At 31.2% G+C, this 12,705-nt stretch overlaps 1 protein-coding gene across 2 annotated transcripts; it reads left to right on the top strand.

Moving 5' to 3' along the window:
• The first annotated feature begins 4,540 nt into the window (after positions 1-4,540).
• On the top strand, positions 4,541-11,047 carry LOC113714331 (uncharacterized). Of its 2 annotated transcripts, XM_072068303.1 has the most exons (4): positions 4,541-5,655; positions 8,193-8,279; positions 8,489-8,664; positions 8,788-9,006. In XM_072068303.1, the coding sequence occupies exon 1, from the start codon at positions 4,661-4,663 to the stop codon at positions 5,648-5,650; it is 990 nt and encodes a 329-aa protein (XP_071924404.1). In that variant the 5' UTR covers positions 4,541-4,660; the 3' UTR covers positions 5,651-5,655; positions 8,193-8,279; positions 8,489-8,664; positions 8,788-9,006. The 2 variants fall into 2 exon arrangements, with proteins under 2 accessions (XP_071924404.1, XP_071924405.1); XM_072068304.1 differs by lacking the exons at positions 8,489-8,664; positions 8,788-9,006 and adding an exon at positions 10,676-11,047.
• The last annotated feature ends 1,658 nt before the right edge of the window (positions 11,048-12,705 follow it).

Raw genomic sequence — 12,705 nt, 5'->3', positions numbered from 1 at the left:
GCAAGTGTAAGCTTAAGGATTAAAATTCTTTTAGTTCATTTCTGAAGGCTACAAATGCACTGCTTGTGCTAATTCTTTCTACATTTTCCAGTGTGCATGCTCATGATACCAAGATTGCAGGCTGGAGCTGATGCTTCCTTAGTGGAGACACCAAGATCCCTTGAGGAGCTCATAGAAATTGGAGAAAAAACTACTGGATACAGAGTATGTTACATGGTAGAATGTGGTGCAATTCCCATGCTTACACCTGAGGAGCTCAAATCATATGGCTATCACTTGATTGTTCATCCGTTGACAACTCTTTATGCCTCTGCACATGCCATGCTTGATGTTCTGAAGGCACTGAAGGATGAAGGATCTACAAGGGATCACCTGGACAGGATGGCTACTTTTGCGGAATTCAATCAGTTGCTGAGTTTGGGTTCTTGGATCAAAGCTTGAAGCTTGGATCTCAAACTTGAAATATGGTGCATGCAAATCATGATGCTTCTTGGCTTGAATCCTGATCTTGTGGAAAGCATAGAAAGATATTGAGAAGGTGTAACAGTACTTTTAAACTTTTGCAAATCTGTAAGCAAATTTTGGTTGTGATGTCTGTCTCATTGGAGAGAATTTCATTGTTTGGTCTTGCAAAGGCTCACTGCAGAGATTTTTACTAATCGTGTGCTCTTGTTTGCTGCTGATGAGATGTTATCTTCAATATGGATGATATATCAAAGTTTGGACTTGAAATGTGACAGAGGCCTGTGAAGCAAATATACTTGAGCTGTCACAAAATAACTCCATCACTATGTTAAGTGGTGGACTGATGAAGATTCTGACGTTTGACAGTTTATTACTTCATCATTACTCTATAAAAATTATGAATCTTGGTATTGGGGAGTGTATGTGAGTACTTTTTTATTTTAGTCTTTGTTATTTCTAAATTACCCTCATGTCTTTTAATCAGAATTATTACATTTTAATGTGTCACTAATTAAAAGAAATAAAACACTCCAATTGATTACATCTTAATAGTATTGATAATTATAATTAAAAATTGCTCATTAAAAACTATTTACTTACCATTGGACTCCATCTCCAGTTATTATACATATCAAAATTTCTTAATTGAAGTATGAAAAATTTCTCATTAGCCATTAGTTGAGATTGTAAAAAAAAAAAAAAAAAAAAAAGGTCAATGTCAAAAAATAGATAGTCTCTAGAAAATGGAAAAACATACAAGGAGAAAAGAACCCTTATTATCTATATATCTTTATACAAATATCACGAGTAAATTTTACAATTATGCACTTTTTACTAATATGAAGAATTTTTCATGTTGCACCCAATGGAATTTCAATATACAAAAAATGATGACACCTTTATAACTGAAATAGCGGTATTAAATTGGAAAAAGGAAATCTGAAACAGTATCATACAAATCACTATTATCATTAATAACAATCGATCAAAACAAGAAGAACCAAAAAAAAATTGAAAACTATTTATGAAATGACATAAAGTAAATAGCAAATGAATTAAAAAGTTAGAATACAATTCAAATAATACCAAAGACAATATCTAAATCACTAATATCTAGGGGAAGACAAACATTGTTATTGACAATAATATAGTAATGTTTCATTTGTATTGGTTTGAGCAAACCAAATCTATCCATCAAGTCAGAAACCATCTCCAATGATACAATAAGAATTATAATAAGAGTAAACATTAAATGAAGAATGATAAAATGAAAATGATATCCAAATTATTTTTTATGATGCCCAAAATACCCTTATTTTTTCTAAAGGTTACATATATTTATTGTATTGCAATATTAGTGAACAATGGAAGCTATGATGAAATGAAAAGCTTTAAAATTAAGTAAATTTCATTTGTGGTGACAATTGTAATTAGATAGATTTAATGCATTCCAATAATTGATAATAATGATAGTGTTTATGGATTAAAAGTTGTCAATTAAAAAATAAAACACTCTAATATACAAAAAATTAATATTAAAAATGTTAATTAGCCACAATTCTCATTCCAATTCCATGATCATAAAAAAAACTAATACTAAAACCAAAAATATTGTACTCATATGAAGAACAATAGACTTGTTGTTTTGGCTTCGCATTGGATTGTGCTAAAAATATGAATAACAGAAAACGAAAATAGAAAAACTCCAACTATCTCTATCCATAAAATTTCAATTGTTAGAATTTACAAACTAAAAAAACTTTATATGGTAGATCATTTACACTCCATTATTGACAAAAATAGAATTAACATAATATAAAGAATTCAAATTGCATGTATGTTTATTTTTCTAACTTAATTATATTCTTTGTTTATAAAAAATTATAGTGATTGTGGTTTATATACAATAGAATCATGAATATACAATCATTTTGGTAAAACATGCTATTATCGATATTTGATATGTTAGAGTTCAAGTTATAAATTAAAAAGTGTTTGGTTCATGATTCCAAATTCAATCCTAAGGGACATGTCAATTACATTGGAATGTTTTCTATCTCTTTTCGTTTAATAATTTTTTTTAAAAAAAACTAGTTTAAAAAAATAAATAATTTAAAAATACTACATTATGATGTTGATGATCAAAATTTCATAAAAAATTTTCAGTAGCTAAAGAATAATATATTTTAAGATATTACAATCATGTGCAAAGCACGTGAATTATTACTAGTGAAATAAAAGAATGGGAACCAAAAGAAACTTGAACATAAATTATAACCATTTCAAATATAGCATTATGTAAAAGCTTCTCATTAATCAATTCATTTGCATGATTTCAGAATTGACCCTAAAAAGGAAAATCACCCTCGGTATTAATCACTCCTTGATTAGGTGGTTGATTCTTCTGATAATTAGATGATAGATTCCCCCTTTTGAAATTTATTTCTACAACTTAATCTAGATGAACCCTCTTTTTTTTTTTTTTTTTTTTTGCAGATGAAATTGCTACTTGGAAAATTTAATTTTTAGCATTTGAAGAAATAAAGCCACAACTAGCTCAAACAATACAATTGAAACCCATTTGCACGTAAAAGCTGAAAAACAATTGCTGCAGTATAGTGGACTATTAATCAACCTCAAATAAATGGCTTACTGCTTCCAAAACGTACCAGCCAATCTGTGATGTTCAACATAGATTACACCCTTGTACCTGGTGCTGGGGTGGGTTGTATTTGATGAAGTTGACGGGTGCTATCTATTTAGTAATGAACTTTAGTCAAGTTGAAAAGAGTTCAGACTGATAATACTTAGAAATAATATTCAAAAAGGAATATAGTATGAATTTTGAAGAGGTCATCAATTAGGTAATAGATGACTTTGCTGATAATTAAAGAATATAATTTTCCAAGTCTACATGTGCGTGTGTAGGTCTATAATTTTCCAGGTGGCAATACTCTGTCCAACCCTCAAGTAGCTAAGCAATTGGACCCCCTATGGTAAAAATAAATAGGTTTGGAGTCAGTTTCTACAATGAAAGGGAAAAAAAATGAAGCCACATAGAAACTGCCACCCCTTAAGAATTTAATCCAATATATGGACAGCATATTACTGTTCTGTCCCTTCTAGAAAGTAATATAAGTTTGTTAATAGAAAGTAATATAAGTTTGTTAATCTCACTTGTCAGACTTGAACAGAAAACTACTTTTATTATCCAAAATATTTTGTTTTTGTTAAATTGAGTTTATTATCCAAAAAAAATGTTCAATTATATCAATTATATACCTCTTGCACATTGATAAGAATTTTGGCCACATCCTATTTTATGTACCACTAAATTGTAAGTAACTGGATAAATGTATCATACAATCTACACTAAAAATATACCTTTTATTTGCCATCTAGATGTAAATATCTCATACGGTGGTGCAACCCTCAAGCATATTCCTTTCTCCCTTCTTGTAAGTTTTGGGGTTCTCTTGAATTTTTTTTTTTTTTTTAAAAAAAAAAAGAGACTTGGGACATTCAGGGTCAACATTAGCTTCGTTAGAACATTCAGTTCCTTTGTTAGGACATTCGGTGAAATCCACAAGATTATTGAGATGCAGACACAGACGAGACGACTCAATAGCATGACATCAACTAAAAAAAAAAAAAACTACACCACAATGAATCTGATCTATAGATTCGTAAGAATATATTTCTATGTTAAGGGAGGGAGGATTACAGTGATGGCGAAAAAAGGAGCATTAGTTATTTATTTGACATATTATGGACATTTTAATTCCATGACTCTAAATATTCTAATCCCTTTCACATCCTAATCCAGTGTTTTACATTTTTGGATTATCATGTCCTAATTCGGTTGATCCCAATACTATCATTTGTTTATTAATTTAATTCCAATTTATGTCCTAATCCAATATTTTTACTCAATCTGTATTTAGCTTGTACCGACAAATAATGCCAAATGGTTGCTTATAAAATGCATTCTCAACAATTAAACAAATAATGAAATTGTCCTACGCAGTTAACTTGTAATAAAGGGTGCTATGATAGATAAATAGACAAATGTCCAGAATATAATTTTCCTACATTTTCTTCCGTAAAAGCCAGCTTATATTAGTCTTTCTTCCTTTCTTCTTCAAGTCTTGTCCTCTTTCAACTTTCCAATCTGCATACAGTTGAAGAAACAATCATGGATAGAGAGCAAGAAGAGATGCAATTTTTAGGCCTTTTTGGGATCTATGCAGAAGCCTACAAAGTGGTTTTTAGATGGAGAAAAATCTTCAGCAAAATCGCCCTATCTTTGATCCTTCCACTATCCCTCATTTTCTTGGCTCATATAGAACTATCCCATCTACTCAAGATAAAAGTCATCCACACTGAAAACCAATTGCATCGTGCCCAATCAGAGCCTCAAAAAAGCAAGAAACTCACTGATTTGAATTGGTACAACATCACTTACCTCACATTTCTCCTCATTTTTTCTCTGCTTTCCACTGCTGCTGTTGTTTACACCATTGCCTGCATATATACCGGCCGAGAAATAACCTTCAAGAAGGTCATGAGTGTTGTCCCAAAGGTCTGGCAAAGGCTTGTGGGCACTTTTCTGTGCGCTTCTCTTGCTTTCTTTGCTTATAACCTCATAGCTTTACTAGTTTTAATGATATTGACCATGACCCTTGGAGAAACGTTGATTGGTGCTGTTTTGTTAATCCTCTTGTTGATTGTGTATATTCTGGTCTTTGTCTACATGACCATAATTTGGCAGTTGGCCTGTGTTGTGTCTGTTTTAGAAGACTCATATGGGATCAAAGCTATGATGAAAAGCCAGGAATTAATCAAAGGGAAGATGCCGATTAGCATAGTTATATTTTTTAAGCTGAATTTGTCCCTTGCTGCAATTCAGCTGTTGTTTTATGCTCATGTTGTTCATGGTGGATGGAGATTTGGAGTATTACACCGTTTGGGATTAGGGATGCTGTGTTTGTTGCTGCTTTTCAAGTTGATTCTCTTTGGATTGGTGATTCAAACAATTGTCTACTTTGTTTGCAAGTCTTATCACCATGAAAACATTGATAAGTCAGCCCTATCGGATCATCTTGAAGCTTATTTGGGGGAACATGTGCCTTTGAAGTCCAAGGATGTACAACTGGAGCAGCAGAATATGATGCTTGATGGTTGATTCTAGTATGGTAACAAAATCTGTACTTTGATAATAATATCCTTAAGTTTTTTTCTCTATTTTTGTTTTTCATCCTAATTAGTGTTTGCCTTTTGGCTTATATTACTCCAAAGCACCCTCATGCTCTTTTATATGTACTTGTTATGTGTAGCATTAGATGTTAAAGGTATCTTGCTACTTGTGTTTACAACTAATTGTGACAAATCATTTTTACAATTGTAACTTATGGTCAATTTTTATTTTACATATTACTTATTATTATCTAATTGTAACTTTCACAAAGAACAGATACTCATTAGAAAATGACAATGTTGTGCCAGTATAAAGTACTTTTTAATGAAATTTGGCATGGATTTAAGATTACATATATCATATATTTAATCAATTCGCAATTCATTTCATTTTAGCACACTATTGTAACTATTTGAAATTTAATGGATCATATTAATCAAAAGTTAAAATATAGGGGACCAATACGAAGTTAGAACTGTTGGCTAATAGCAATATGATTTTGACCATTAGTTATTGTTGAATCTTCATCAGTTGTACTAAATATGCTTAAAATCTGAAACTTTGAGAACCAAATTTGTTTTGATCAAAACATTAGAGATCAATTTAACACAGAGACTAAATATTAGGAACCAAAACTGTAATTCTCCCTTGAGAAGGTGATGCACGAATAGAAATGTTATCGTATCAAGTCTAGTTTGCTAGTAACTTTCATTGTAATTTATTATTTATTTTATAATTAATTTCCCTTATTACCTGATCCAATGTGGATTAATTGTCAGATTCTATTCACTTTTGAAAATTTGCACTTATTACAGGAAATAGAACAAAAATATCATAACAAGTGCTAATTTGACAATCATCAGAAAAGAGTTCAAATAACAGACATCCAGAAACATTTTTGAAATATCAAGACGCGACTTTTCTTGGTAATTTGGCCGAAGTCAGCATTCAAAAGAAAGGGCTGGAGTCTTTTTCTTCTCCCTGGTGGACGCCGCATAGTAGCAGTAGAAACTAGATATTAGATAGCAGACAATTAGGACTACTTGGAGTTGCTTTCTTTGACTTTTCCTTTTTGTCTTTTAGCAGTTTTCTTCCCTCGGATGTTAGTGGAAGCATTGAATTTTCCTCTGTAGCTTCGTTTTCCTTGATTGCTCAAACGAATTGAATTTTCCCAAATTTTGAGACAATGGCCGCGACTGATGCTTCACCTTTGTGTGGGTCTTTTGTATCCGGAATGAACTAAATTTTTTTTTTTTAGTCAAGAAATAATGAAGGCTTTGATTTGTCTAAAAATTGTAAGATCGATTTAATTTTATCTTTTTTTCTTATTTATTGGTATTTGCATATTCCCTGATTGCAGTGCTTATAGTTATTTAATTGATTGATTGTCTTGGATTCGGATAATGAGTTGATTTAATAATCTATTGTTAATTGGGGTATTAAATCCGTTTTGTTTAATTGCCTCGAAATAATGACAACTGGTATGATTAGATTTGTGTCAGGGGAATACGCAGACTAATCTAAAATAACCCTGGTAGTGTACTATTTGATTAGAATAGGGTTCCTCTAACACGTAAGGCAATTGGAGAATTAAATCTTATGGGCGTACCTAGGACTATCATATATATATATATATATATATATATAATAAAGTCGTATTCTCATTCTTATTCTTTCATGTTTTCTCTTTCCTATGTGGCTTAATGAGACGACAAGTAGTTTCCTACGTGGATTGCTCCTTTTTTGTTAGATAGATACATCAATTCTTATTTCCTATAAGAATTCTTATAGGAACTGAAAAGTAATACGATATAAATAAAAGAGACATAAATATCTCTATTAGATATATCTTCAAATTCATGCCAATAATTTGTATACTGCATAGGGAACCGAAGTAAATAAAAATTGTTATCACTACAAGAAGTAGAAAGGTAACTAATTTCAAAATGAACAATTAATAACAGAAGTCAATATCTGATGTTGGAAATAGGATTCTTAATAAATTTTATTATTAAGTGCATTATCAAAACATCGTGCATAGCACGAAATTTATGGAAAAGAAAAAGTTAATTGAATCCAATTAACTATATGTATTTGACCTGTACGGTCAAATATAAATTCCTATTTGAGCATGGGTTTGTAAATTCCTATAAACCCGTTCATTGTTAATCAAAACATGCAGGTTATACTCATTGATAAGTTATAAGATTTACAATAAGTCTCTGCTCAGATGGTGGGGAGTATTTAGTGTATGGACCCGCAAAATAGGAGTTTATGCACTTAAAGGACTCGATATAGTTGAGATAGTCTTTCAAGATAGGTAAAATCTGTCTTGAGAACGTATTTTTATTTCCTATAAGAATTCTTAATGTTATAGGATTCTTATTTCCTACCCAAAGTTGCGTACTTTAAACAACTTAAATCAAGATAAACCTACTTTTAATGTTCTTATCAATATCTCTTTATATTCTTATCAATTCTTATTTTTTATGCCTACACTATATATAACCTCTAACATATTGATTTCAAGCATCAAATTCATGGTTAGGTATTTTCAGTGTAAGCGGTTGGCACATTAAAGTATCGATTTTGGGTTTCCACTCCTCTTGATTATCAGGTACATCTTCTTTCAATACATTTTTTTTTTTAAAAAAAAGGCATGTTAATCTTCAATTGTAAAAGTTTAGTAACATATCTTGAATTTTGTTTTTTTATGAACACATAGGATTAGTAATACATCTTGAATTAGTAATAAATTTCTCTTATATTTCACATATTATATCTCACATAATATTTTTGCCTTTAATTTTGATAAATCATTATCAGATTGGTGGAACCGATAACCAATACCAACCTGAAGCATCTTCTTCCCAGATCTCAATTAGTATAACAGATGATTCTAATCAACAACATTTCAATACACTTCATATGAATCATTTATCAGAGGGTTCAACAAAAACCACAGAGGAAGGGAATTTTCATAAAAAGATTTGCATGAGAAGGTAGATTTAATATATTATTTTACTTTCTTAAATTATAATCTTTACGTATTGTTATACACAACCTTGAATGCGATAAATCATTTATTTTTTTATACTTAGTTACCTTGCTTTGCTATCATGCAGTGACAATGAAAAATTAGTAAATGCTGATTTGCACGGACAAATCGAAGAGAATGTTCAAACAGAAGAAAAACAAAAACAAGTTTCTGAAGAGTAGAATATTATTTGATACTATTTAATGTACTTTTTATTTATTTTCAAGTTTTTGAATGTTATGGTATTGTCGAATGTTATTTTTTCCATTTTTGAATTATTATTCACAAAATTAGATGTTCAAATTTATATTATAAAAATACTTTATATTACAATGCGCATATAGTAATATACTTAAGAAAGGTTATAATAAAATATACATTAAGTTTGTATTTCATATCGAAATTCTTATAAAATTGACTAAATAGTTTCAATTCTAGAAGTTTACGTGCACCTTTGTATCAAGTTTTGTACAGGATAAGCTTTTAAAAAAAAAAGTTTATTATTTTTCGAAGATTCCTGTTCAACAAACGGGTACAAAACTAGTTTTTCAATTAGAGCAGTGATTAACGAGCGTACCTTAATCATCGATACAGTAAGGAGAGCTTAACTGTCATCACTTGTTTGGCAATTATAACCTATTTATTAGTAAATAATTGGAATTGCTTGTGCATCGATGATCAATTAGGTGAACCATTGCTGAAATTATTTCTTGGCTAAACCTTTAATTATTATTACTCTAATTTTAGTGAATTATCATTTAATTTCTAGTGAGCTATTTATTTTTATTTGAACTTCTTTGATTGTCATCGTTTATACAAGAACACCCCCCTTGTTACTGTGGATTTGAAAAGAAACGAATTTTTCCCCAGTCCCTGAGGATACTGACGGGATTTTTATATCAATGCAAATTTATTTTCGAATTTTACCCGTTAAACTGCAATTATACAGGTCACTTAGTAGTTTTGGGTAAATATCAGGTCGATCCCACGATGAACAATGTCTACAAGTACTAGGTCCTTATTTTCTCTATTATTTAGACTTATAATGAATTTGAACAGAGAAATAATATGGCTGCTGTATACAATTCTGAGTTAACAAATTGAAAGATACAAATGGAGATTTTTCACTAAAGACTTAAATCTAAGGATATAGATTCCGCTTATGGTAAAAATAGCACAAATGAATAGATTTACCTCTTGTTATTATTCTTGTTAAACCAGGGATTCATTTCCAATATTACCAAATCTCATTCTCATGATAAAATGGCCTAGAGCAGTCCAGTTTTCCCTATTTTTATGGTGAAATACTAGCTCTACTCTATTTTCCTTCATAAAATGCTACATAATCCGCTTAAGTGTACCTCTATTTTCATGAACATACAACTCAAGCTCTACTCGTGTTTTTCCATTGTTACTACCAATTCTCATTGACTAATAACAACTATAAATATGCTATTGGTGATCAAACAACAACAAGTAATTACAACTGAACAAATAGACAAGTTAATACAAGATACAACAAGTGTAACTCACGTTCCATTCATATCATTTAGTCATAAGTTTCATCTACTCCCTAGATAAAGAAAATTAGCTACTCATGGATGATATAACAATCAAACTCATAACTTCATTAATGAAAAACATCTCAAGTTACAAGTACAAGAAGGTTAAGAAAAGCTTAGCCAAGTTAATGGTGAAACTCTCCAATTTCTGCTATGTCTTGTACTGAAAAATGATAACAAGATGAATTCTCCAAGTGCTCATTCAAGAACTTCTAACTAGAGAGAAAATGTTACCGGAAGAAGACTAGCTACGTATGGTGATCTTGGCTTCTCCTTGCTTCTCTGTATAAAAGGTGGTGAAAAGCACCTTTTTTCTCCTTCATGATTCCAACAACTAAGATTTTGTTAAAGAAAGTCAAAAGGCATGTTGTTTTGACTTGTCAATAACTCATTTTGTCTTCCCTTTTGTTGCAGAAGCATGTGTCACTGAATTCTCTCACCCAAGATAGCTGGAAAGTTGCGTGAAAAGTGAGAAAAAATGGTTGTGCCACTTGCAGAAGAGAGAGGCAGATCCAAGCCCTGGATTCGAGGCCTAAACATATGATCCGAGGCTATTTTAACATGGATCTGAGCTTGGATCGCCTGACCTTTGAATCCATTGGTCCAGATGATCAGATGAGAGCTCGGATGGGGATAGATCTGAGCTCGGATCCATCTCCCATGTTTTTATCTTCTGTTTCATTTCTCTTTTGCTCAATTTTCATTCCTTGTTTCACTTATCCGTTGTCCTCCAACGAACACCTTGCCTCTCTTTTATCTTATGTAAGTATTTCGTGCATCGATAACCTATAAAATATCACATGTTTATGCATTCATCTACTCATTTTGCAAGTTCCGATCACTAAACAATACTTGAAGCAATTTGCACAAAAAAGATCTTAAGTATGGCTAAGAACCTCTAAAATTCTGACAAAAACTCATGCAAAAACCATATAAAATATATGTGAAATATTTACTTATCAGATATGACCCTACTTGTCCTATTTACAAATCAATAATTCCTAGTGAATAAACAATTCTATTCTGGTATATCGGATTAAGCAAACTCTTCGGGAATATAGTGAATCAAGTAACCCATTGCACACCTAGAGTCCCTGCTCCAGTACTCAGAATTGGACTTTGAGTATTTTAATTGGCAACTAGATTTATTTTTATTATTGCACAGGCATCGAGAACCTGTCATTGGCTTAGTCTGTTTATTATTTTTGTCTCATTGGTCGGCCCATCAAAATCAAATTGTCATTGACTGAGGGAACTTGGAGCTGGTGTGTAGCACATTTTGGTAGAGTACTGATAGGTTAATTAAGAACTTAAATAATTGAACCTCTTCCCAAACATTAAGAAGTGAACTGGAAAAATCCTATCAATTCACATAACGTTGCTGAAGTTTTCCTATATATAACCTATCTAGTTACATGAATTAGGAATTGATTAGGATAGAAGGAAAGCTAGAAAAATATAAATGATAGCATACCAAACCTAATCTAAAAGAAAAGCTTTATGATCAATATGCATTAGTTCCTAGATTAGGTCAAACTTCAGGCTTAATAGCACTTTGGTACGTAAATGTTCCAACTTGGACAGCTCTAATGCTTACCTGCTGCCTGATTAGTGTGCTTTATTAGCTAAGCATTTCAAGAAACATCAATTTGACTCACCTTTGATTGTTAATTTAAAAGTCTGCACACTCAGCCAACCTGAGCCAAGAAGAAAATAGATTAACAGAAAAATGAGATGAACAAGAAGAAGAGGACAATTACAAAAAAATATATATATATATTTTTGGATTTCATTGAATTCCTATAACCAATTTACTTTCATTTGCAATTTTTCTTGCTCGTCTTGTCAGCGTTTATTTTTCCAAGTTTTCCCAAACATGTGAATAAGCCTTTTGCCCCTTTAGGCATTCTTCTTTTGTTACTAGATGATAGTGGGAAAATAATAGAGATTAAAGTAACATCCATGCATGTATATGTTACTAAGGGGTTTTCTTTTTTTTTTTTTCTTTTTTTTTTCCTTTTTGGTGTAAGCATGGCTTGTCATTTTCACTCATTTTTTGCCTGCAATATCCGAGAAATCGGAGAGGCTTAATATTTTCTTCAGCGGTGTGATGTGATTGTTTGATACTTTTCAATAATTAGCCGTTTAATTTCTTGATTTGACGAGTAAGGAGAGTGTTGTAGCGAGGAATAAGAGTGAAAATAAGTTAGTTAATTCTAATAAAACTAAGTATTCATTAATTAAAATGATTATTTGATCAAAATGCAAATACAGAGGACCAAGAACAAAACTTTGAAATGAAATGGAATTTTATTATTCATGGTAATAACTGATAGGTAGCTTGCCACTAATGGCACCGATACAATATGATTCATTGCATGTCTGGGTATATAAAATAGTATCACCAAGTGATATTGTTATATTTCTTCAATATACTTCAGCTT

Source organism: Coffea arabica, chromosome 10c (genome assembly GCF_036785885.1).
Source record: "Coffea arabica cultivar ET-39 chromosome 10c, Coffea Arabica ET-39 HiFi, whole genome shotgun sequence".
Taxonomy (NCBI): Eukaryota; Viridiplantae; Streptophyta; class Magnoliopsida; order Gentianales; family Rubiaceae; genus Coffea; species Coffea arabica.
Note: the sequence above shows the minus strand (reverse complement) of the source record. Positions and strands in the feature narration are given on the sequence as shown.

Coding starts and splice junctions, on each gene's coding strand:
- LOC113714331 (XM_072068304.1), top strand. CDS start 4,661: ATGGATAGAGAGCAAGAAGAGATGCAATTTTTAGGCCTTTTTGGGATC.